This window comes from Sparus aurata, chromosome 16 (genome assembly GCF_900880675.1).
Source record: "Sparus aurata chromosome 16, fSpaAur1.1, whole genome shotgun sequence".
Lineage (NCBI taxonomy): Eukaryota > Metazoa > Chordata > Actinopteri > Spariformes > Sparidae > Sparus > Sparus aurata.
In genome coordinates, this window is record NC_044202.1 from 17,230,351 (window position 1) to 17,252,310 (window position 21,960).

The 21,960-nt window shown below is 43.1% G+C and overlaps 1 protein-coding gene across 5 annotated transcripts; it reads left to right on the top strand.

Annotated features, from left to right (window-relative positions):
- Positions 1-3,523: 3,523 nt before the first annotated feature.
- On the top strand, positions 3,524-21,889 carry cep170ba (centrosomal protein 170Ba). 5 transcript variants are annotated; one of them, XM_030391448.1, is made up of 19 exons: positions 3,524-3,772; positions 4,488-4,625; positions 6,581-6,670; positions 7,517-7,595; positions 8,256-8,314; positions 9,289-9,442; positions 12,026-12,151; positions 12,915-13,409; positions 13,492-14,405; positions 14,563-14,721; positions 15,345-15,483; positions 15,603-17,246; positions 17,991-18,243; positions 18,393-18,525; positions 18,821-18,955; positions 19,054-19,142; positions 19,561-19,654; positions 19,745-19,796; positions 19,900-21,889. In XM_030391448.1, exons 2-19 carry the CDS (start codon positions 4,521-4,523, stop codon positions 20,100-20,102), a joined length of 4,923 nt encoding a protein of 1,640 aa, XP_030247308.1. In that variant the 5' UTR covers positions 3,524-3,772; positions 4,488-4,520; the 3' UTR covers positions 20,103-21,889. The 5 variants fall into 5 exon arrangements, with proteins under 5 accessions (XP_030247308.1, XP_030247310.1, XP_030247311.1 ...); XM_030391450.1 differs by having other exon boundaries at positions 14,563-14,682; XM_030391449.1 differs by lacking the exon at positions 3,524-3,772 and adding an exon at positions 4,149-4,294.
- Positions 21,890-21,960: the final 71 nt, after the last annotated feature.

Here is a 21,960-nt window from a genome sequence, read left to right on the forward strand (position 1 = left end):
TCCCCCCAGGGCCCCGGGCAGATGGTACAGTCTCTGGAGCAGATGTTGACAGCCAGGGCTCACAGTCTGTCTTTTGGCCAGCTGCAATACACAGCGCCACGCTGCGAGACCGAGGCTTGGCCCAGTGTGGCGCTCACCTGACAACCATCCCTCACCTGACTCCAGCTGCACTGCCCAGAAACACGCCGCAGAGCTGGGGATTCAGCTCTGCCACAGGCCTCCCCTGGGTGATGTAGCACTGTGCTGTGTGGGGAACGTGTCACTCACGCAGCCTGCAAGCCAGAGATCCTTTCTTCTTTGTACTAGAGAGGAAAATCTTCCCCGGTATACAGTGAGTGCATTAACATATATGAATACGAGGGTGTTAAAGCTTTGAGATGCAAAAGCAGCCGCAGCAAAAAATTTAAGATAATTTGACTTCTGCATTCTACTTTCAGTGTAAGACACAATAGTAACAAGTATCCTGCTAAAACCTATTTTTAAAATTTACCAATTAAAATAAATAATTCTTCTTTGGTACAAGATCAGCTGCATAAAAACAAGGCCTGGAGCTGGCTCGGTGTCCTGTTTGTGGACACTTCAGCAGGACAGGAGGCTGCCTCTCACAGTGCTTGCGCTTGCATTCTCTGTACTGACTGCACTACCCTGCTGCCACTGCAGCAAAAGCGTACATCCATAACGAAACACATTTAACAAAAACACAGCGGGAGATAGTGAAAGCTAGAGGAGCTCCCAGGGCAAGATAAAACATGAACCATTACCTGTATCCTGATCGCAGTTGGGGAAAATGCAGGGTTTTTCCGTCTAAGTGTGACAGAGGTCAGGGCCTTTAGAAACCGGTTCAGCCTGCTAGCTACAAGTCTCGTGGTGACACTAAGTGCAGGGGTGAAGCAGAGGGTAAACCCACCCGGGCTTAGTACAAGGAAAGCCTTCAAATGGTTCAGAATGCTGCAGCTGCAATCTTATCTAAAACTAAAAGATCCTACCATAGTACGCCACTTTTAGCTTCTCTCCATTGTCTTCCTATCCATGTGAGGTGCTTCTGACCCTTTGGGCCTGTAATACCTGTCTGATCTTTTTACAGCAGACAGCTGTCTCCGCTGAGGACTTTAAATCCAAACTCAAAAACCTGTCTATTAACTCAGCTTTTGTTCCGGCCATGCGCCTGTTACCTTCATCAGTCAGGCGGGTCAGTCTCAGTCTCAGTGAGTCTAATAAATCCAGCACTAAAGTTCATGTTTATCCCGCTGACAATACTGTTTCTAAAAACTACTGCGTCTTGTAGTTTGTATCTCTCCCTCTCTTCCTAGTCTCTTTCTGATCATCCTCTTTTCACTCAGTCTTGTCTGTGCCTGACCATCAGCCACCCTGGGACCCCTGTGTCTCTCTCCTGGCTGTCAGCGCCTCATCTCCAGATGTTTTGGATCTGGATCTTTCGTCCTCCAGGAGATTAAGCCTCTCTTCTCGCCTCTCTCTCGCCCTTGTCTCTCTCTCACTCTGCTTGTTTGTTTCTTTTCCGTCTATCTGTGTGAATGGCGTGCTTGAGCTTCGCCGCTGGTGTGTTTGTGTAGTCCTCCATGGTGGAAGGGAGTTTCAGTGGCTCAGATCTGTTCGGATTCAGTCTCCATACTGTCTATCCCCATAGTTGTGATCATCCTGAGTGTTTACTATGTCTGTTCTGTACACAACACATATATTCCAATAGACCATCCCAGGAGACAGATTTTCTGGGGGGATAAAAGTGACTTGACTACACCTCTTTATATCTGAAATAAACTGTATATCACTTATTTTAGTGGGATACTTAAATATTCATTGTTTACATTCTTTTATGTATAGTAAGAAATAAAAAACACATGTTAAATGTGAGAAACACATTGCAGAGATGCTTTTCCTCAAATGGATACTGACTGCAGGTACCAGTGCTTGAAAATAAGTGCATTTACTCAAGTACTGGTCTAAAGTATAATTCCATGCTTCTATATACCCATTCATTCTTTGTACTCTACTAAATTTATTTCATATTTTATAGTTTGATAATAGGCAAAAGTTACTTTGATGATTCAGATATACAACATACAATCTAATCAAATTACCTGGTTGTTAAACAAACCCCACGTTTTCCATTTGAAGCATTAAAGTGATGTTCTTATTAATGCATCAATGATTATAAATCCATAATAAGTACTTTTTGTATATTTTGTGAATTTGCCTGCCAATATTCTGAAGTAATCCCGTTACACAAATCCAAGGGTTGAAAACGAACATGGTAGTTTGACGCTACAGCGCCATCTAGCGGGTGTTGGGCTTATGTGAAAAAGTTCTTTGTATCAATTTTCCATATCCACACGAAACCACCAGCGGCTCAGTTTGATTAAAGTTGATTAGATGGTACTGCCAAGCTGAATTTAACTGTAAGTATGATATTATATGGGAATATAATCAGTGCTGTCTCATGCGCTGCAGACAGAACACACTTTTTAACGACGGTAAATCAACATTATTTGGGTCTGTACTCACAGGCACTTTCATCGCTATTTTAGCCCTTCGACGATTGTATAAATAATTCATTAGTAAATTATTAATGAATAATTGATTTAAATGTGATTATTGTCTCTCCCCATTGTCCGCCGGCCCGTGCCAACGTGAGCACAGGATCAACAAGGTCCTGACACACCGTGAATCCGGGCGAAGATCGTCTACAAAGACGATGAATCACTAGATGGTTAAAAGTTCAATTATCATGCTACTTGCAATTGAATTATTGCCACTTTGCCATTAAAGCTGTTCTGTTGCCCCTTTAATATCAATGTAAAATATACATATATAATAAATGTATAATGTATCGCCATCAATCATATCTCAATTACTCCTATTACATCTCTCCTTTTAACTAAATCTGTCATATAAGTACAGTTCTAATTTTGAAATTATGCTTACACGTTAATGCATCAATAATAACAATCAGGTAGGATGATACTTATAAAATAACCCTCTGAAAAGGCCCTTTCTGCGTTATGATTATTTATTTACAGTGTTTTATTCTCGTATGTACACATTTTGTTGGAAAGACTTCTTTTATTTTACTTAAGCAATTAAAAAAAAAATACAGTAAAAAGGTATTAATGAGAGTTTTTGCATTATTCATTGATGAATTATTGGGATATTTATTTTCGTTAGAGTATTGCTACTTTTTAAAATATAAATTAAAGGTCAATGATATGTTTACTCATTCCATTACTTTTTACGCACATGAAGCATTCAAAAACAAAAATAAAAGTAGCATAAATAAAAACACAAAATAACTTTGAAATATAGTTCAGTTGTCAATACACTAAAATGTATACGATAAGTCATACTCATACAAAACAATACAAACATTCAATTACATATATTGGTGTGTTAACTGCTGCTTTTGTTTGTTTGTTTGTTTTTCTCCTACCTCGAGTTGTTCTGCACCCGGGACTCAAACAGAGTGAGAGTTCTTACCTCGCTCCACCCATCGGCTCAAACCCGTAAAGCGTCTGATGGGACTTGTCGAGCTACGTCACCGTGTCGGCAGGAGCAGAGAGGCGGTGGAGTGCAGGAGAGTTTCGCCCTGACTATCCGGTTGTCATTCCCTGAGGAAGAAGAAGAAGAGGGTGTGTTCCGAAATTTACCTGTCCAGTGTTACCTGGCCTTGTCGTCGTACATGTCGCCCGTCGAATTTCAACTGCTTTAGGACGTGAAAACACTGGCTTCACTTCGGAGTAAAACGGAGAAGGCATTAAAGGTACGTCCTTGTTGGGAGCGAATGGTTGGGAAAAAAAGCTGGTTTCGGTCCCACCGGAGGCTCATGACATCAGTTAAGCGGAGCCACTGTCACCGACAGACTCAAACAGTCCGCGGTGTAACTTAAAACAACATTAGCGCTGCCGTTACGAAACAGTAAATAGGTTTGATTAAAGATATAAGCAGCACTTCTGTCTGATAGTAGCCAAGGTTACAGGAAGTAACAACACGAGATATGGAAGTTTGATGGAACCGAACGTTACTCACAGGCGCTGCTTTGGAACAGGTTTCCTAGCATGTGTCATGAAGAGTACTCGTTTAAAAAGGCTCATATCTGCTTTGTCTTAAATTTGATGAGGAGCTCTGCGTTTGTGAGTTGTGTTAGCACGCTTAAAATCCTCCATTGACTCATGGAAACATGTCAGACGTACAACATGTGTCAAGGTGGTTATTAAATGCATTATTTAAGTACAGTGGTAACACAGCCGTCCTGTGATTGTTCGTAAAAACAGGTCTGACTTAGGTGAGATGATGACTTCCTCTCACTAAGCTCCACACTAAAGCATGCTTTCATAACAGAAGCTTTTTTAGGACACTATTGTTCAGGGACACCGGTATTGAATTTTGATCAACCATTCAGGTGTCCTGAAATGTAGCTGAACTGCTCCCCCTGCTCATCTTGTCTTCTCTTTTTTGTTGTTTTTGTCTCCTCCCAGGATGCTAAGAAGATCTTGACTCGCGGCCCCAACATGAGTGTGACATCATGGTTCCTGGTCAGCAGCTCTGGCACACGCCACCGGTTGCCTAGGGAGATGATCTTCGTTGGCCGGGATGATTGCGAGCTAATGCTGCAGGTGTGTGACTTTGTGTGTTTAAGAGCAAGACCTGGCGGAGAACGTGTGAGCGCTCGCTTACGTGTCACATGAATCTTATTCACCATAATGTGTCAAAAATGCTCACACGACAGGACAGCCTGTCACATGAATACGTGAAGCACCAGTGGGAGGCTTGTTGCATGCCTTTGTGTGTGTGTGTGTGTGTGTGTAACGTGGTGACGTTGCCACATGAACACAAAGTTGCCCCTGACAGCCTTTCAAACAATGACTTAAAACGTAGCTAAAGCATTCCACTGTGTTGTTTTTCCACTCAGCGCATGTCATAAACACAGTTTCTTTGTGGTCTTTCTATGATACTCTCCCTCCCATTTTCTCCTCACTCTGTATTTAGTCCGTTTAAAGAGGAATGTTGCCTCAGAAACAGTTGTTTATACTTTCCTTAGTCAGTGTGTTATACTCTCGAAAACTGTGCCAGTTGGTTGGATTGAAAGTTACTCTTGTCCACATTTAGGCGTCGCCGGATCAAGGAAAAAAACCTCAGCTTCTCCCAGCCTGAGATGATGCAGACTTTTCTATTGCTCTGCTTAAGTGCTCAAGACAACTTCCTGAATTGGCACACAGTTGGTTTTGGCTCCATGTTGTCGTTAACCCTTTAATCTTTCGTTTTTCTGTTAGTAGCTCGATGCATTTTTTCCCCCTTCAAACCACAGTCCAATTTCTGTAACATGAGAATCCTGTTAGGCGTGAAAGGCAGAGATTGAGTAGCATAGCTGAGGGCTGCAACTTGAATGTTTGGACTTTTCCATGACAACTGTTGTCTGATCAATGTTTGTAATTGGACCAAATGCATCCTGCAATAACAGTGAATGCATGATGTCTAGTTCAGCTGTGTTGTTATTGCCACTGCTGACATTTTCTCTGAGGTAAAGGGGACAAAGTATTAGCAACGTGATGCATAATTAACCTAATCAAGTAGGTAAACTTGTACTTGCAATACACAGTGCAGTATTTACAAGAAATTATTCGGAAGTCCACTGAGTAAATAGGCCTTCACGCAGACAGTCGAAGCTATTCATCCCAGTTAGGAGGTGATGTGGAAGAGTTTATGTCAACCCTTAGAGGACAGTGATAATTAGGAGTTTGGCAGTCACTTTCAATCTGTGTGATATTTGTGATGCGGAGGCCCAGAGTGCCTAATGAGCAGAGAAGAACGGGCGAGTCAGTCTGAATCACTTGTACAATTTGGACTCAATTGATGAAAGCATATTAGAAGTAAGCGCATTTTTCCTCTGGTGACTGGCAGGTGGACCATGTATACAAGGACTTACTCAAGCCATGCATGCAGAGTTTAAAAGATGAGGACTAGTGTCATATTTAAGGCTTTTTTGTTGTGAAAGCACAGGAAGGTCTGTCTGACTCTGCTCAAGTGTTCACTTTTTATCCACATGTCATAATCTAGGATCAATACTTTTAATATTTTCATGGCAGTTAATCTGCTGATTATTTTCTCAATTAATTGATTAATTGGTTGTTTTTCATGTATAAAATGTCAGGAAATGGTGTAAAATCCTTGTGATTTCCTGAGTTTACTGTCTTAGAGGAGTAAAGATGTATATTACAAAATATTCCTAGTAATGAAGCTTGATAAGAGAATTAGGATTTTTTTCTGAAAAATTACTCAAACTTATTAATTATTTAGCAAAAAATGTTGCAGATTAATTTAATAGTTGCCAATAAATTGATTGGGGTTGGTTCATACAGTTTCCCTGAACCCATGTCTTCTGATGTCTGTTTGTCTGACCAAGGGACCAAAACCAAAAAAAAAAAAAAACTCACTTTGCAACGACGAAAGAAGATAAAATTAGTAAATTTCTACATTGGCAAAACAGGATTCCTGTTGCTGTTTGCTTGAAAAAAAAAAGACTTGCATTCAACATGCAGTTCTAACGACTTCTGCTTTGTTTTTAACGCAGTCTCGCAGTGTGGACAAACAGCACGCTGTGATCAACTACGACACCAACACAGACGAGCACATGGTGAAGGATCTGGGCAGCTTGAATGGGGTGAGTGGGTCTATCTCTAGTGTCGGGCTACCTGACTCAGCCCACTGTGATAAAGCCAGCCACTGACTGACTGGGAATTGTTGTGGAGACTGAAGTCCTCAGGGAGCCCAGAGCACAAAATACCTCTCTGTTTGCCAGAGACGGGGACGGTTGGTAGAACAGTGGTAATCTGGAGACTTTTCCCGCTGGCCTGGACCCCCTTTTTTTTCCTTCCTATTCTTTCTATTTCTCCCACCCTCCTTTCACTGCTCTGTTGCCACTTCATTGCACCATTATCCCAATGAAATCCAGAGTTGAGCAGTGGGAGAAAACCATTCATTGTTCTCAGAGACTGTTTCTTTGGGCTGTGGTAGCTGCAGCCAAACTAATCAGAGCAGAACGGTAACTGAAATCCAACATGGCTCCTTTTTTTCTACCCCCAATTACCTTTATTTAGTCTGTATAGTATAAGACCTGCTCCTCTGCACATTTTCAGCAGTATCTTTCTTTACGTTTAGTGATCTGATGATCAACTCTGGAACATTGGTCTCACTTACTGTTGGTTTAGACAGGAGGTAGACCAGTCGATCAACAAACTAAGCAGCATTGCGTGTATATACCTCCACCTGGCCATTAAGCATTCCACAAAAGCTGAGACGGACATTGCATAACAACATAATCTCATCAGAGTTTTAATGTGCCGGTGGATTAACTTTCAATGGGAAAAGGACCAATTGCAAAGCACCTTACAGTATCTGGGTGCATGCCATGAGGAATTAGAGAGCCTGTCACCTCTGAGTCAACCCATTTGCTCCATTAATGACCTGTGATTTGATGTTATTTTTCTTTTTTCTCTTTGTTTTACAGACATTTGTGAATGATCTAAGAATCCCAGACCAGACCTACATCACCCTCAAGCTCTCTGATGTCATTCGCTTTGGCTATGATATCCTTTTTTAAAAATTTTAGTCACATATTTGGCTTAACTTTGGTTGTGTGACTAATGTAATGCAGGCTTTCTTCAGTTGGAAAAGTTTAAGTTGGTGAACAGTGAAACTCATTTTTTGTGGTCTTTGGCTCCTTAGGCATGTTAATCCCCTCTGGTTTTTCAGTCAGGGGTTTTAGATTATGGGCAACAGAAAATCACAGGCACCCTTTGACCCACAGAACAGAAATCTCATGAATGGTGAAACTTACTTAAGATAACAGTGGGGGAGAAAGCTGTCTGGAGTACAGAGACATTTGGGAATGTTTGTTACCAGTAAGTGGCATTTTTGCACATTTGAGGGAGTGAGTCGCTGAAGATATGAGCTTGTTTGAATTGCAACAGGTCTCTGCTGCTTATCTGTTTTCCTCCCTCATGCAAGAAGTAGAAGAAGGTACTTTTGACCTCCTTAGAAGAGAGCACTAACTGTACATTTACCATTCATCAGGTAGCAATTTGTATTCCATCTTTGTCCTTCATTTCTCTGTGCTAGCAAACATCTGGAGATGTGTCCCTAAGCCAGACACTGTACTGTGATTATAAATAAGTATTATGTATAAGAGATATAAGATTGTGTTACAAAACAGAAGGCATGTATGTGTACTTTAACTCCTCCTGCACATGCTCATGTATATATCCTGGAGAAGAGTCAACACAAGGTCCCAGAGGAGGCTCTTAAAGTAAGTAATACTGACAGTAGAGTAGAGTGGGCTTCTTTCAGGCTAGGGAGAAATACTTGCAGTGGATCCTTGTCTCTAATGCTAAAACCACCGCGCTCTTCTATTATTGTCACATAGCTTATTCGGCTGATCATTTTTCTCAGGTATCACTTAACCTATTAAATGTTAGAAATTATATCAATTGCTCATTGCCAGTTACTTGAGATCGTCATCATGAATGCTAACTTTCTTTTAAATACTTTCATTTCGACAAAAGTTCAAAGAAGACGAAGGCTTTAGGTTAACAAGAAACAAATGGGAAAAAGCACTATAATTAAGTTGTTTTTTTTCTTAAAGCAACAGTCGATTTATAGTTTTCATATGTTAAAATCCTGTGTTGACTTTATAACTGTGTACTAAACTAAACAGGAAACAGTTTGAGGCTTGAGATGTGATATAACACACGGGTTTGGATCCCATGCCAATCGTTGTCACAAATCATTATGAGCTCTGTTCTTTGAAACCCATTGGATAACCATTGTCGGAGTGTTGGAACAGGTCTTCTTTACTGCCCTAGCACAGGATCTTAAAGCATATTTTGTCCCTCCCCTGTGTCACCTGTAATTCTTTCATGTACAGCCTCACCATAATGACCACAGCTAAACTGTCAGCTACAGCTAGAGCAAATGACAGATGCCCCAAAATGTTGCATAGTGTTTAAAGGCCCATTCCATATAATCAACATGGTTCAGTCACCTTAACACATGTTCAATGAGGGCATAGAAGTGTAAAGTATAATTGCTGAAAAAAAGGATTACGAGAAATTATTACTTTGAAGTATTTCATGTGTTTTGTAAAGAGTATCCATTCTAAACAGCAGATGTCCCCGTCTGATATTCTCCCTTAGACTATGTATGTCTGTGGGTAGTTACATCTGTACTGGTTGTTGACCTTAGGCTTCTCACATCCTGCTTCCCTCCTGTCTCTTTGTGTAGCATGAGAAGTACACAAGCCAGTTGCAGCTTACTATCAAAGCCCTGGAGGCCAAGGCGAAGGAAAAACAGCAGCAGCTCCTGAGCCCAGATAAGAGCAAAGTCTCCAATGTGAAAGTGCAGGACAGGGCTGATCGAAGGGCCCACTCACTCACAGGTAAACAACTGTCCCCACACACACTCCATCAGAGCAGACATAAGCAGGAAGGCAGCAGCTTTTATGATAACTGAAGCAGGTCAAGAGGAACTGTTCTAGCTGAAGTGGATTTGAATATGTTTGCGCACACACACGAGGAAGAGGAAGTCTTTCCGTCACCATGTGCTGTCTGGCTTTGAAGATCACTTGATAAAGTGGTTTTGGCTTCTTTTATTAAGAGCTTCCCTGCTGTGAGATTAGGGTGCCATGTGAGAGGCTGAGACTCAAATCCTATGGTGACAGTAAAGAAATAGAGATTGACATCCCGGAGTTGGCAGAATAAGTATACATAAGTAAGAGTGAGCCAGACGGGCTGAGGGGTGAAGAGTTAAGGACACACAGTCTTATCTCTGTCAGCCACGCCTGACTGCCGACAAGAGGCGCTGCCAAACACGCCGAAGATTGTTTAGCACGTGTCATGGAAGAATTAGAAAGGTATCAAGGCTTTTTTGGTGCCAAGTTGGCACCTCTGTTCATGTGGCTCGTGGTGGATTTATTGCTGCTTATATTTCCAGTGGCTCTCATGCCCTCTCAACCATAAGCTGTACTGAATAAGTCCTGTTGTACAGTACAGGCAGCAGTGAAACAGTCGGAGAATTGTTAGTTCAAGAGAAGCTCTTTGTGAATGAAGCTCATTCAAAACTGACAAAAACCTATTCCAGCTGTTGTTGATTTAGCAATTTCTGTGCTTTCTGCTCCATAATCGCCCCTGTGAGCTTAGAAGAAAAACTACAACTAGTGCTTAAAATAGGACCTCTCCAGCACTGGGCTCATGAGTGCCTCACAAGTAAGTCATTCAACTGCAGCACTTTTGGAAAAAAGGGGGAGAAGTCTCTGACTTGCATGGGAGTGTGCTTGTATCACCTGCAGCTATATGCTAACCGCAGCAGATTATGGAAACCTGTGACTGCACACAACTGTTTGTTGTACATGCACGCCGAGGCCATGTTTACTGCCTGCAGTGTGACAGCCTTGCCCTGTGTTGCCGTGACCCAGTCCACCAGTGAGATAACTGAACCAGCCTCCATGGTCTCACTAAATGTGCAGCCACAAGAAGATAAGGACTGTGTTTCATAGTATGTGACAGAAAAGAAAGCTGCACTTGTGCTACACAAACAGACATCTGCTGCTGTTGTCTTCAAAGAGGAGATGAGCCTAAATACCTATGTTGACTTCATGCAAATTGATTCTCTGTGGCTGAATTTGTGTGACTGGAGGCCTTGATATAGTTTTTTTTTTTTTGTTCTTTACCCAGAATTGGATGTTTCATATTGGTGTTGGTGTGTTTTTGTTAATCCCCCTAATCGTGTACAATTGTGTCACTTGTAGAGTGCTGAGAAAGCTGTGTATATCTCTTTCTGTGTGCTCTTGCTTGTTTTTCCCTGCAGCTGCACAGGATGTGGAGTGTGTCCAATCCTCCAGCTGTCTACAGGGCAGGACACTCCAGTTATACAGTGTGTGACTCAGTCAGACCTACTTTACTCGAGCAGGTCTCGAGGCTATTTAGTATGTTCTAAAGTGGCATGAAATGGATCGTTCACATGTTCCCTGATGTACACATCAGCACTACATGATTGGGTCTTTAGTTAAGATGACTGAAAAAGAATTTACTAACCAACTAACCAACAAAATTGGGTATAATTTTCTGAATCTATTAGTAGAATCCAGGAGTCTAAACTTTTCTTGAGGCCACATGTTCAAGACTGCTCTCAGTCCACTTTAGTTGGGACTCTCGCCCATGTTTTCTTTAGCTAAAAGGAGAGGATTGGGTAAGTGGAAAGGAATTAGTAACATGTCTCTCTGTTTCTCACGTCACTGTGTTGATGTCTTATTGTGTGTGTCCAAGGCAACAGCGATGAAGTGCTGTTGATGCTTGGGCTTGTGAAGCCTTCACATTAAAATCCAGAGAGCTCGTTTAGCCCATGTATCAGTCCGACAAGCAGCATCTAGATTATCTGATTAGTGTCATATAGGCTGGATGGCATCTGAGGACTGACTGGCAAATCAACAGCTAAACACCAGTTCAGTAACAGCTCAGGGAAATAACCGTCATTGCACCTGTATTGAGTGTTAATACAGAGGTCAGCGTGTGAACTACGAGTAGACAAACCCTCACTTTACATGCAGTTCCTATGTGCTGTGTTGTATAGTTTTTTCTTTGTAGATTAGGATTAACTTTGTCCTGATTCACACGAGTAGGATTATGTTTTGGTGGCTTGTGTGATACAGTGTGCCCTGCATTACTCTCTCTCTCTGTCATGGGAATGTGTTGAAAATATAAAGCCCAAAGGCCATGGGTATTGAAACACTATGTCTTTATGAGATTCAGTATATGGCAACATTTTTGTTCTTGCAAGACTAAACCCAGACACAACATTGTGTTATCATGTGACTAACAAAAATGTATACCCTTATAAATACCTCCGTTCTTTGTTTGAGTCTTTCTTCTTTCCTGCCATCCGTCTCTGTGCCTAAGTGTATCCATGTACTTAATGGTGTGTATTTGTCTGTGTCTGTGCTTGTGTTTGTGCGTTTGTCTGTTAGCTACCACAGATTCTCCGATATCCAAGCCTACTCCTCTCTATGGCCAACCGTCCTGGTGGGGGGAGGATGAGGACCCTGCCAACAAAAAGCGGAACAGAGGTGGAAAATCGCCAGAGGGGTCTCCAGGTCAGAGAATGTGTCTTGGATTCTTACTAAGCAACAGACTATTATGGTGTTTATGCAAAATGTATTTTTGTGCTGCTATTCTGCTAGATCTTCCCACGTCTGTGAATTAGACCCTAATTTGTAATGGCATGTTTTTCTATGCCACTGCTATCCGATGCCCTTTGTGGGTCACTGAGAGATGGATGGTGTCAACCCCAAGGCAGGTCTCTGGCTGCCAGTTGTGGACTGTTAGCCAGGCCAAAGCATGCCAAGCCAGTGGGCAATGCCTGTCTGCCTCGTGATGGATTATGACCCTCAAAGCTGTTTTAGGGGGGAGGAGGGGTGATTGTTTGCCTCATGTTGCCCGGGCTGAAACAGATTATTCCCGCTCAGCTACCCTCCGCTGGACTCTGAGCTCCTAAAGTGATATCTGGCCACATCCAACTGGCACCCAAAGACCAACTGGTGAATTTGTTTGCTCAGTGTAACAGCTGGAAACTTTGAGGGATTTGTTGCTCCCAGTTTCAGGATTGTGCAATTGATTCTGCAATCATCTCTAGGGCTGCAGCTAATTATTATTTTTTGTCATTGATTAGTTTGCAGACTATTTTCATGATAAATCAGTTAAACTATTGAATTTCAAGAAGTACTCATCACAATATCCTAGTCTTCAAAGTAAGCAATTAATCGTTAATAATGAAAATAACTGAAAGACAGATAGCAATAATTAGTGATGGCTTTACAACTGTGTGTTCACTGTCTCCTCCCCACTCAATTCTAACAGAGCCTGCCAAAGATGTGTCCAGATATGAGGTCAATGGTTCTCTGTCCGACAGTCAAGTCAAGTCAATATTCTCCTACCGCCGGGAGCCCAGCTACTTTGAGATACCGACAAAAGAATCCCCACCACGACCTGACAAGAGGCCCGAGTCACAGGTTCAAGAAGTTCCCACAAAGGACACTCCAGATCACTCTCAGTCTGTCCCTTCTACCCCTACACCTCCTGTAGTCCAAAGCCACGCCTCCTTCACCATCGAATTCGATGAATGCATGCCAGGTAAAATGAAAATCAAGGACCATGTGACCAAGTTTTCTTTCCGCCAGCAGCGCAAGCAACTTTCCACAGAGGCGGTCACTGCACCCAGTGAGGTGATGTCTGTTGAAAGCAAAGTTGCAGATTGGCTGGTCCAAAGCAATGCTAGTATGATGAGGAGGAGGTCGCACGCTGAAGACTTGTATAGCACAAACAGTGATCCGTCACTTCTGAAGACCACCAGAGGTGAGTCATGCATGACAAGACTGTTTATGTGTGGTTGGTGTAATGTGCTAGTTCGCAAGCTAACTTGTCGTTCCATCATCAGGAAACCACCGTGAAGATGGTACTCACAGTGATTCCGGGGATCCTTCAATCACTGGAAATGATTTCCTCCAATCAGAACCTCAGATTGGACCCCTCAGAGCCTCCCCACCTCAACGCTTTGCCTCCCCTGACTCTGAGGAACCCTTGTCCTCCTCTCCACCAGAGCCCCAGTCCTTACCCAATCTTAGCAAGGCTGAGCCTCAACAGGCCTTTGTCATTGAATTCTTTGACAATAACCCTGTTAGAAAGAAGCGTTCCCAGTCCTTCACCAATAACGCATCCCCACCTGAGCCCTCAGCCTTAAGGGTCCAGCTGGAGAAGGCGAGGAAGAGCTCAAGCCCCAATGGTGAGAGACAAGTCCCATCTCAAGCCTCCACCACACCCCCAACCCAACGATACACCATCCCCCTGAAGGGCCCTGCTTCCACAGGCCACCAAAGAGCTGGCTCTCTGCGAAGGGAGAAGACAGAGGACCGGATTAGCACCAACTATTCCTCTCGCTCTACATCATCTGTGTCTGTAAGGCCCTTTAGCAGTGTAGGCCGGAGATCCAAACTTGCTCAGGAATTTACTGCTGAATTCCTCAGACAAGCCAAGCAGTCCTCTTCTGCCAGCTGTGAGAAAAACACATCGAGCCATGCTACAGCAGCGAAATCGGAGACAGTGGTAGCGTCACAGACAAGTCCTCCTCCATCTAATGCTCCCTACCAGCCACAGACTTCTTCTCCTATCCACCAGCCTGTTCCCCTCAAAGCCCCTGTGATGCCCCTGGTCTGTCAGAGTGCAGAGGTGAACAGTGCCCGTGTTGGCCCCAAAAATGAAGAGGAGGATAGTTTGAGCGATGCAGGAACCTACACCATTGAAACAGATGTCCCAGATAAAGAGCTAGAAGATGCACGAAGCAAGATTGACCAGGCAAGGCTTGTTTCTACATTTAATATACTCAAATGGCTAAAAATAGCAACATCTTACTTGGAGGAAATAAGTGGGCTCAGTATGAGCCACGGGCATTGGCAGTCCCACCTTTCTCCATTCCTGCACTTATCCACTTGCACTGCTTTGTTCCTGACAGGTGTTTGGCGTTTTTGAGAGCCCAGAGCGAACCGACCAGAGCGAAGCAGAAAAATCGTCAGCGTTTAGGCCTGATGTTGTTCAGAGCAGGGATCAGCATAGGCAGAATAGCTGTGGGGAGGTGAGGCCAGCTCCAGAACAGGGACAGAGTCTGGTAAAGGTAAACCTTCCTGCTCTGGGTGCGATCAGAACAATCATTTTATCGTCATTTAATCAATGTGGTGGGGCAGTAACCATGAAAGTAAAAATGCAAAAATCAGGTGAATAGCTGTCTTGATTTGTTTTCTGCGGGTTTCTTTTCTCTTTTTTTGGTGAATCTTTCAAAATATTTTGATTTGCTTCATCTTTCCTCACAGGTTCTGGGTTCTTCATTGTTTTGGTTTTTCTTCCTAACCAAATATAAGTAAAAAGATCAATGTTTTTACAGAAAAATGTACTAAAAAATCAATCACGAAACTAAAGCCTGACTGATATATTATAATCAGCGTATGAGTTGTCGGATATGCACCAATAAGAAAATGTTTATGTTTATAAGATAACTGCAGAAAAGAAGGATGTGTATTGGCTGCTATATTAATATCTAAATTTTTAAATTTCTAATATCAGTATCATCCCCAAAAATCTATTATCAGTCGGACTTTACTTCAAACAGATTGATGTGTTGTATCTTCTGTTTGTTATTCATTTTAATGGTGTTCCCAACTAAAGATATCATAAAATAAGGATCTGCTTTCTTCTTTCTTTTTTAAAGATAATAAATAAGTTGTATGTTGTCTCATGCAGGTTCAGCCAGCAGGTGCCATGATACAGGGTGCTCCTAAGTGGATGTCTTGCTGGGCCAGCTTGGCAGACAGCTACACAGAATCTGGCCCTTCGTCTGGCCTCTTTGACATTCCTCCCCAGATGGAGCTGTCGGGAGGGGGTAAGCCACCTGACGAGACACGAGTCTATTTGAAATGATAATGAGACGCCCTGATGAATATGAATGATATTCAGCTTCAGCATGTGTGGTTAATATGCATTAAAACTGTTTCACTTCAGCACGAGGCACCATCATCCATAAGGCCACACTCAGCCGACACCCCGACAGCGTTGACTCAGATGGTTCAAGAACTCGGCGTGTCCTGCCGCAGCTACCACTGGGGGAGAAGAGTGACATCTCAACTCCCAGCATTCATGTTCATTATGACCTGCATTCAACGTTTGATGTAGAAGGGAAGAGCTCAGTGGCCCCCGGCTCTCAGGATGGCCTTGACAGGTTGTCGGTGCAGGACGACGTAGAGCCCGACAGCCTTAGTGACGCCAGCAAGTCAGACGATGGCTCCGTCCTAGAGCAAAGGAGGCGACCGCTGTCGGACACAGAAGAGAAGAAGAAAAATGAGGACAAAGTCAGACTCCCAGCCAAGCCTACATCCTTTTACATTGGGTCAGAGGAGGCTGTGTCCAAATCTGAACGTGAATGTTCAAAACCCAGCACTCCTAACACTGAACGAAAGCATGCAGGCAAAACTTTCTCAACAGCCACCCTGACTAAACAGAGAAGTAACCAAGATTCTGGAAAAATCAAGTCTAGTATGTCAGCTCCTTTCCTGGGCCAGGGGACACAGAGTCCAGAGTCCAGAGAGGGCAGAGTATCCCCATTAATCAGACAAGAGAGCTTCACCAAGGAGCGTCCTAGCAACGCCAGATTGCCCAACATCTCTAGCCAGCCTGTTCAGAGAGACACAGACCCTGAATTACTCCAGGGATCCTGCAATCAGGACACCCATTCTTTTCTCAAAGAGACAGAAGATGTTCTTGCCGTCCTGGAGGCCAAACTCCAAGCGGGGCAATCAGGTCCAACACCTTCTCCCATAGCGGACTCTCTTTCTGGGGAGTCTGATGTGGACACCTCCAGCACAGTCAGCCAACACAGCAGCAAGACCAGGCCAAAATCAGTGACTAAAAAGCCCAGTGTTAGTGGTCTCCATAGGGAGTGTTCTTCAGCCAGTATAGCCAGTCAGGACTCAGTTCAACTGTCCAGTGCATCAGAAAAGCGTCGCTCTCAGGGGGCAGACAGCAATAGTAAGACCGAGCCCCTCAGGAGGCCAGTTGGACTGAGACGTAGTGTCGGGAAATGTGGTTCCATGGACCTAAGTGATGACCCTCAGAGCTTACCTTACTCTGATCAAGAGTCCAACAGCCACCAAACCCGCAAAAAATACACAGTGCCCCTCCAGAAGGAGGACGGCAAGACCACCAGAGTATCCCAGGCCTTGAGTCGAGCCAATAGCTTGTCTGCCCCAAGACCCACCAGAGCATCAATGCTGCGCCGGGCTCGTCTAGGAGAAGCTTCGGACAACGAGGGCACGGAGACGGATAGGTTGGCCCAGGAGGCAGGTAATGCCCCTGCTAAGCAGCCTCAGGAACCCAAGAAACTCTCCAGGCTGGATATGCTGGCGATGCCTCGTAAGCGGACAAGCTCGTTCAACACACCCAGTGACACAGAGGCCTCCTCTGCCCCACAGCTGACAGGCAGGAGCACAGGATTCTCCAATCGCAGCACCGAGTCTGGTAGCAGCTCAGTTCGAAGGGCCTCTGCAGCGGGGCCCAAGCCAGTAGAAAGGCCGCAGAAAGCAGCGCTTAACAGGACACCAGTCACTCGTGGACGTTCGAGTAGTGCCAAATACGCTGGCAGCACTGCGAGTGAGTATGATGCATACACTCATACATACTTGTTACATTGAGTGTGAACATATATTTGACTAGTTTCTCCAGTAAATTGAAAAAAAGTGACTTTGTGCCTGGATTGGAAGCATTACAACCAACCACAGTGGTGAATTGGTTTGATACATTCATAGTTTCCATACTGTTTGTCTCAGGAAATAACAACTGGGGTCTGTACTGTCATACAAGTGTCATTTGGGAATCTATAACAGACACTGTATCAGCAGTGCTGTTATAGTGTCTGTTGGCATTTTCCCCTCTGTGGTATTTTGGTGCTCAGAGAAAAAAGGATGTACACAAGAGATGAGAAGGCTACCAAAAGTCCTTCATCTGCAAAAAAATAGCAGTTTGTGATCATTAATGGGGATTCTGTGTCTTTGATAAGGATTTTAATACTAACCATGTGCAAAATGCTCTATCTTTACAATATAGTCTTCTATATATGGACATTGTCTGGTACTCAGCTGTGGAAGTCATGTCTCATTTCAGTGTGTAAATTATTTTGAATCTCAAAAACGAAAATCTTTGTTGCCAAGTTTTATTGTAGAAATGAGCTCTTCCACAGCAATTTTTCTGTCTCTGGTTCTGGGGAGGGTTGTGGTGACAGCATCTAAAGTACTTGGTGGTGTTTTTTTCCCCTCCTGGCATCTTTTCTTTTCTCCTGTTGTTTACCATCTTCTCTATCCTCACCCTCCGTAACTCAAACCAATTCACGCTGCCAAGGCTCAAGAAGACGACAGAAAGGCTCTGACTATACCTCTACCTCAGATGAGGAGTACGACTCAAACCAGAGCACTCCTAAACACAAGCGCTCCCAACCTTCCTCAGCTTCCAGCAACCCACGTGATCAGCCTCGCTCTCGGCCTCAGCCGGTGGTCGCCCTGCGTCCTAAATCCCGCAACAGAGAGTCTGAGGATGAGAACCAAGAGGGAGAGGCTGTGCACAGTTGGACCAACCACAGTGCTGAGATTGCACGGTAAGGAATAACACAAACTCTGTTTTTTCCTTGTGTAATATGATTTCTTAAACTTCAATTGATGTCCCTTGGAGCCAATACGAGATTAAATTAGTGATGGTAATTTGGTTGCTTAGCCATCTTTCTGACATGTGTTCCCTCCCTGTTAGATTGAGTCAAGACCTTGCTAAAGACCTGGCTATCCTGGCCAGAGAGATCCATGATGTGGCAGGTGATGGTGATCCACAAAACCCTGGAGTGGAGAGCAGTACACCCGTCTCCACTGTGACTGCTCATGAACAGGTACATCAAACTTTACCATGTAATGATGTTACTTGACCTTGGTTACTACTTGGTACACCCTTAAAAGAGGAAGTCTCTGTAAGTGCTTTTATTGCAGTTTCCTGTATAGCACAGTGATCTACTTTGGTTACCCAGATCTGCAATGCATACATGTAACATATTGCTCTCTTTAAAAGTTAAAGTAGTTACTTGTGGTTGGTATAATTGTCCTAACATCGTCCACAGAGAACTACCTGTCTCTCTGTCTGTTGTAAACCTTAACTCTTATTTCTCTGACTGTCTGATTGTGTTGCAGCTGGTTCATCATATTCCAGAGGCTGGATTAAACTACCAGAGAATCCCGCCAATTACCACATCTACAAAGGAGCTAGACCAGAGCTGGAGCGACCATGACCAGACCTCCAGGCAGAGAGCTCGGAGCAAAGATGAGGTCTGATGTGGTTTCACATCATTTTTAAAGCCCCTGTTTCTGTCATGTCAGCACTGAGGGACCTGGATATAATAAAATGATTTGTTTTTCGTCATCAGGTCGTGGTGGACAATCTAATGCTGAATCCTGTGTCTCAGGTCATCGTGGCCATCAGAGAAAACACTGAGCAGCTCGCTGACAAAATAAAGTAAGATGTGGAGAAAACACACAACAAGCATAGACAAAAAAACATCCTTTGTTCTCATGCTTAATCTGGTTTAATGGAAAACTTTATTGATCCTGTCTGACGACCAGACGGCACTGAGCCTGTAATCCTATTTAAATACTGTGACTGGTTGAGTCAGCACACAGATGTATAGTCTAACTGACAATATTGGACTGAGATGACATCTTCACAATAGATTAGATGCAGATAAAATTCTTAATGTTTCAAAGTTCACGTTGTGAGATGTAGCCACAGTTTGCTCTTTTTTCCAACTTTTATATAAAATAGAAACAATAAGATATTGAAAAAGAAAAAGATGTTTTTGTATACCTTGATTTCACATTTAATTTTGGGCACACAAACACTTTGTAACAACAGAATTTTCACATCATGTACACAGGGTACTGTTCCAGGACAGGGTGGATATCTGGCAAGAAATCGAGGCCAAGGTTAATTCTGACAATGATGTTTCCATCGTCAAAACCTCCAACAAGGTGGGTGACTCAGTTTTGTCATTTTGTCAAGTTCAGTTAATGTCAATTGGTGCCAATTATTGTTTGAGCAAATGTAAATATGTATTTCAGGAAATCACATCCATCTTGAAAGAACTCAGGAGAGTTCAACGACAACTTGAGGGTGAGTGAGCCTGCGCTTTTATAAAAGATATACAAATCATTAATATTTTTTAAAAGGCTTGAATAATCAGCTAAACCTACAATTTCCTTTTTTCCCCCACCAGTCATTAACACAGTCATGGAGCCCAGCGGGCAGCCTGAATCATCCAGGGCCTCATCTGGAGCTCGGCCCTCCAGAACTCCCTACTCCCGAGACTTTAGAACGGTCCACTCTGCCTCTAAGCGTGGCGGCGGCCCGAGGCCCAGCGAGGGCGTCAGGAGAGCTGCGGTGACACCGGATGATCTCAGAGAGGGATATTTGGTGTGAGACGTGACACTCAAATTCAGCTCTAACCCCACAAACCCAGGTGTCGCACCAGTGTGCACGCTATGAAACCAAGAAGGGGGAAGTGACATAAAGTACTGTACAACAACACTCTGATCACTACAACACCTACACAGTGAAGCCTGCACTAAATGCCCTTTAAACACTCTCAGTGGGAGCTCTACACAGAAGATGATGATGATTTAAGGAGGTACTAAAATACTTAAATAAATGCACCTCTGACAGGCCTCATAATATCTATACTTGATTGCGACATCTTTATTTGCCAATGATACGACCAACATTGCTGATTTTAAAAGCTCATTGTAATAATTTGCCTGAGCAGAACCATCTCAGGGAAATCCACTTATATATATTGTGTGTATGTTAAGCAATTTTGGAATTTAGGAAAAATGTGTGAATTTGTTTTGGGTAGAATGAGCTGAAGCAACACCTTGCAGATGTTCACGCACTGTTTATTGTGTATCCTCATTAAGCCCCTTGCGTTTCCTTATTTCGTGGACCAGATTTATGTAAGAATGTAAAATTATTTATAAGGGCTCTTTTGTGAGACACTGTAACCGAGACAACATGACTTCGGAAGAGTTAGTGCACTCAAGTGCCAGACAGATTTATGTTTTACTACACAGTTGCTACCAGTCCATTTCTTTTGTATTTATCTGGTAACATTTCCCAGTGGAGCGACTCTGTCCAGGCCCTCCTTAGTAGATGGACAGTGGATGCACATTCTGTCCAAGTGGAGATGGAAATCCTTCAGGAATGTGTGTCCGAACAGTAGGAGGGACTCCAAGTTTAGTCACCTGGCAACCACACATTCAAGTGGCTGTAAAACAGGAACTTTCAAGCTTTCCTCTGTATCTTCTGAAAGTGTGTTTTTATTTATTACAGTTAGAGGCTTGAAACTTGTGTCCATGTCTGACAAGCACAGTCAGCTGCAAGGTTTTGGCCAAAGACAATCATAAATCGACTGACAGTTTGTACTTAGCTCGCACACCAAACCTTTTTATGCTTAATATCTATCAGAGCACTGTGTAGGCTTTGATATTTAAGTCTCTTGATTCACAAGCTCACTTCTGATATTCACATGGCGGAAGAAGAAATGTAATTTTAGCATTTAAGTAGACAGAGTCCGTGGTGTGAAACTGTAAATCTGTTTGTTAGTTTGTGGCATTCCTCTGTTCTGTGTGTAAATATCTAAAGATATCTGTATGTTCTACAAAAAATTACCTCTCAATCTTGTCTTTTGCACTAATGTAGTATGACATTATCCCCCTTGACCCGTTAATGCTGCATATTGAAAGCCTCTCCTCTCCTGCAAACATTTGCTGCTGTCGTTGGTTGAAGCAAGAGAGAAGGTGACTCAGTACAGCAGCAAGTTTCCCTCCCTTCCCAGTCCAGATTGGACACGTGATTGTAATTGGGAAGTACCTTCAAGTGCCACAGAGCTGTGTGGGATGATGTTTCAGTGGTTGTTTACAAACCGCTCAAAGCGTTGCTGCTATTCTTCTAACATGGGATAGTTATTTCCCTGTTGCTTTATTTCATTTTAAGTCCAAGTTTCAGCAGGTTTGGGAGCTGAAATGTAACTCTCATTTGTCAAATGTGTGTCCCTTTTTTTTTTTTTTATATTCAATTTATGTTTCCCCTCCTTAAACTCAGAATGATTTGGATGTAATCGAACTGTCTTGTTAGTCGGTATTTATGTTCTGTTTTTTGTGTAATTTCTTAGCTGATGATTTTTCAAATAAAGGAACTTGATTAGCAAAGTTGCTTTGTGTTGTTTTGTTTTCATTCGCTCCATGCACTTTTTTTTTAAATTCCCGAGCATGGTCCAAAACCT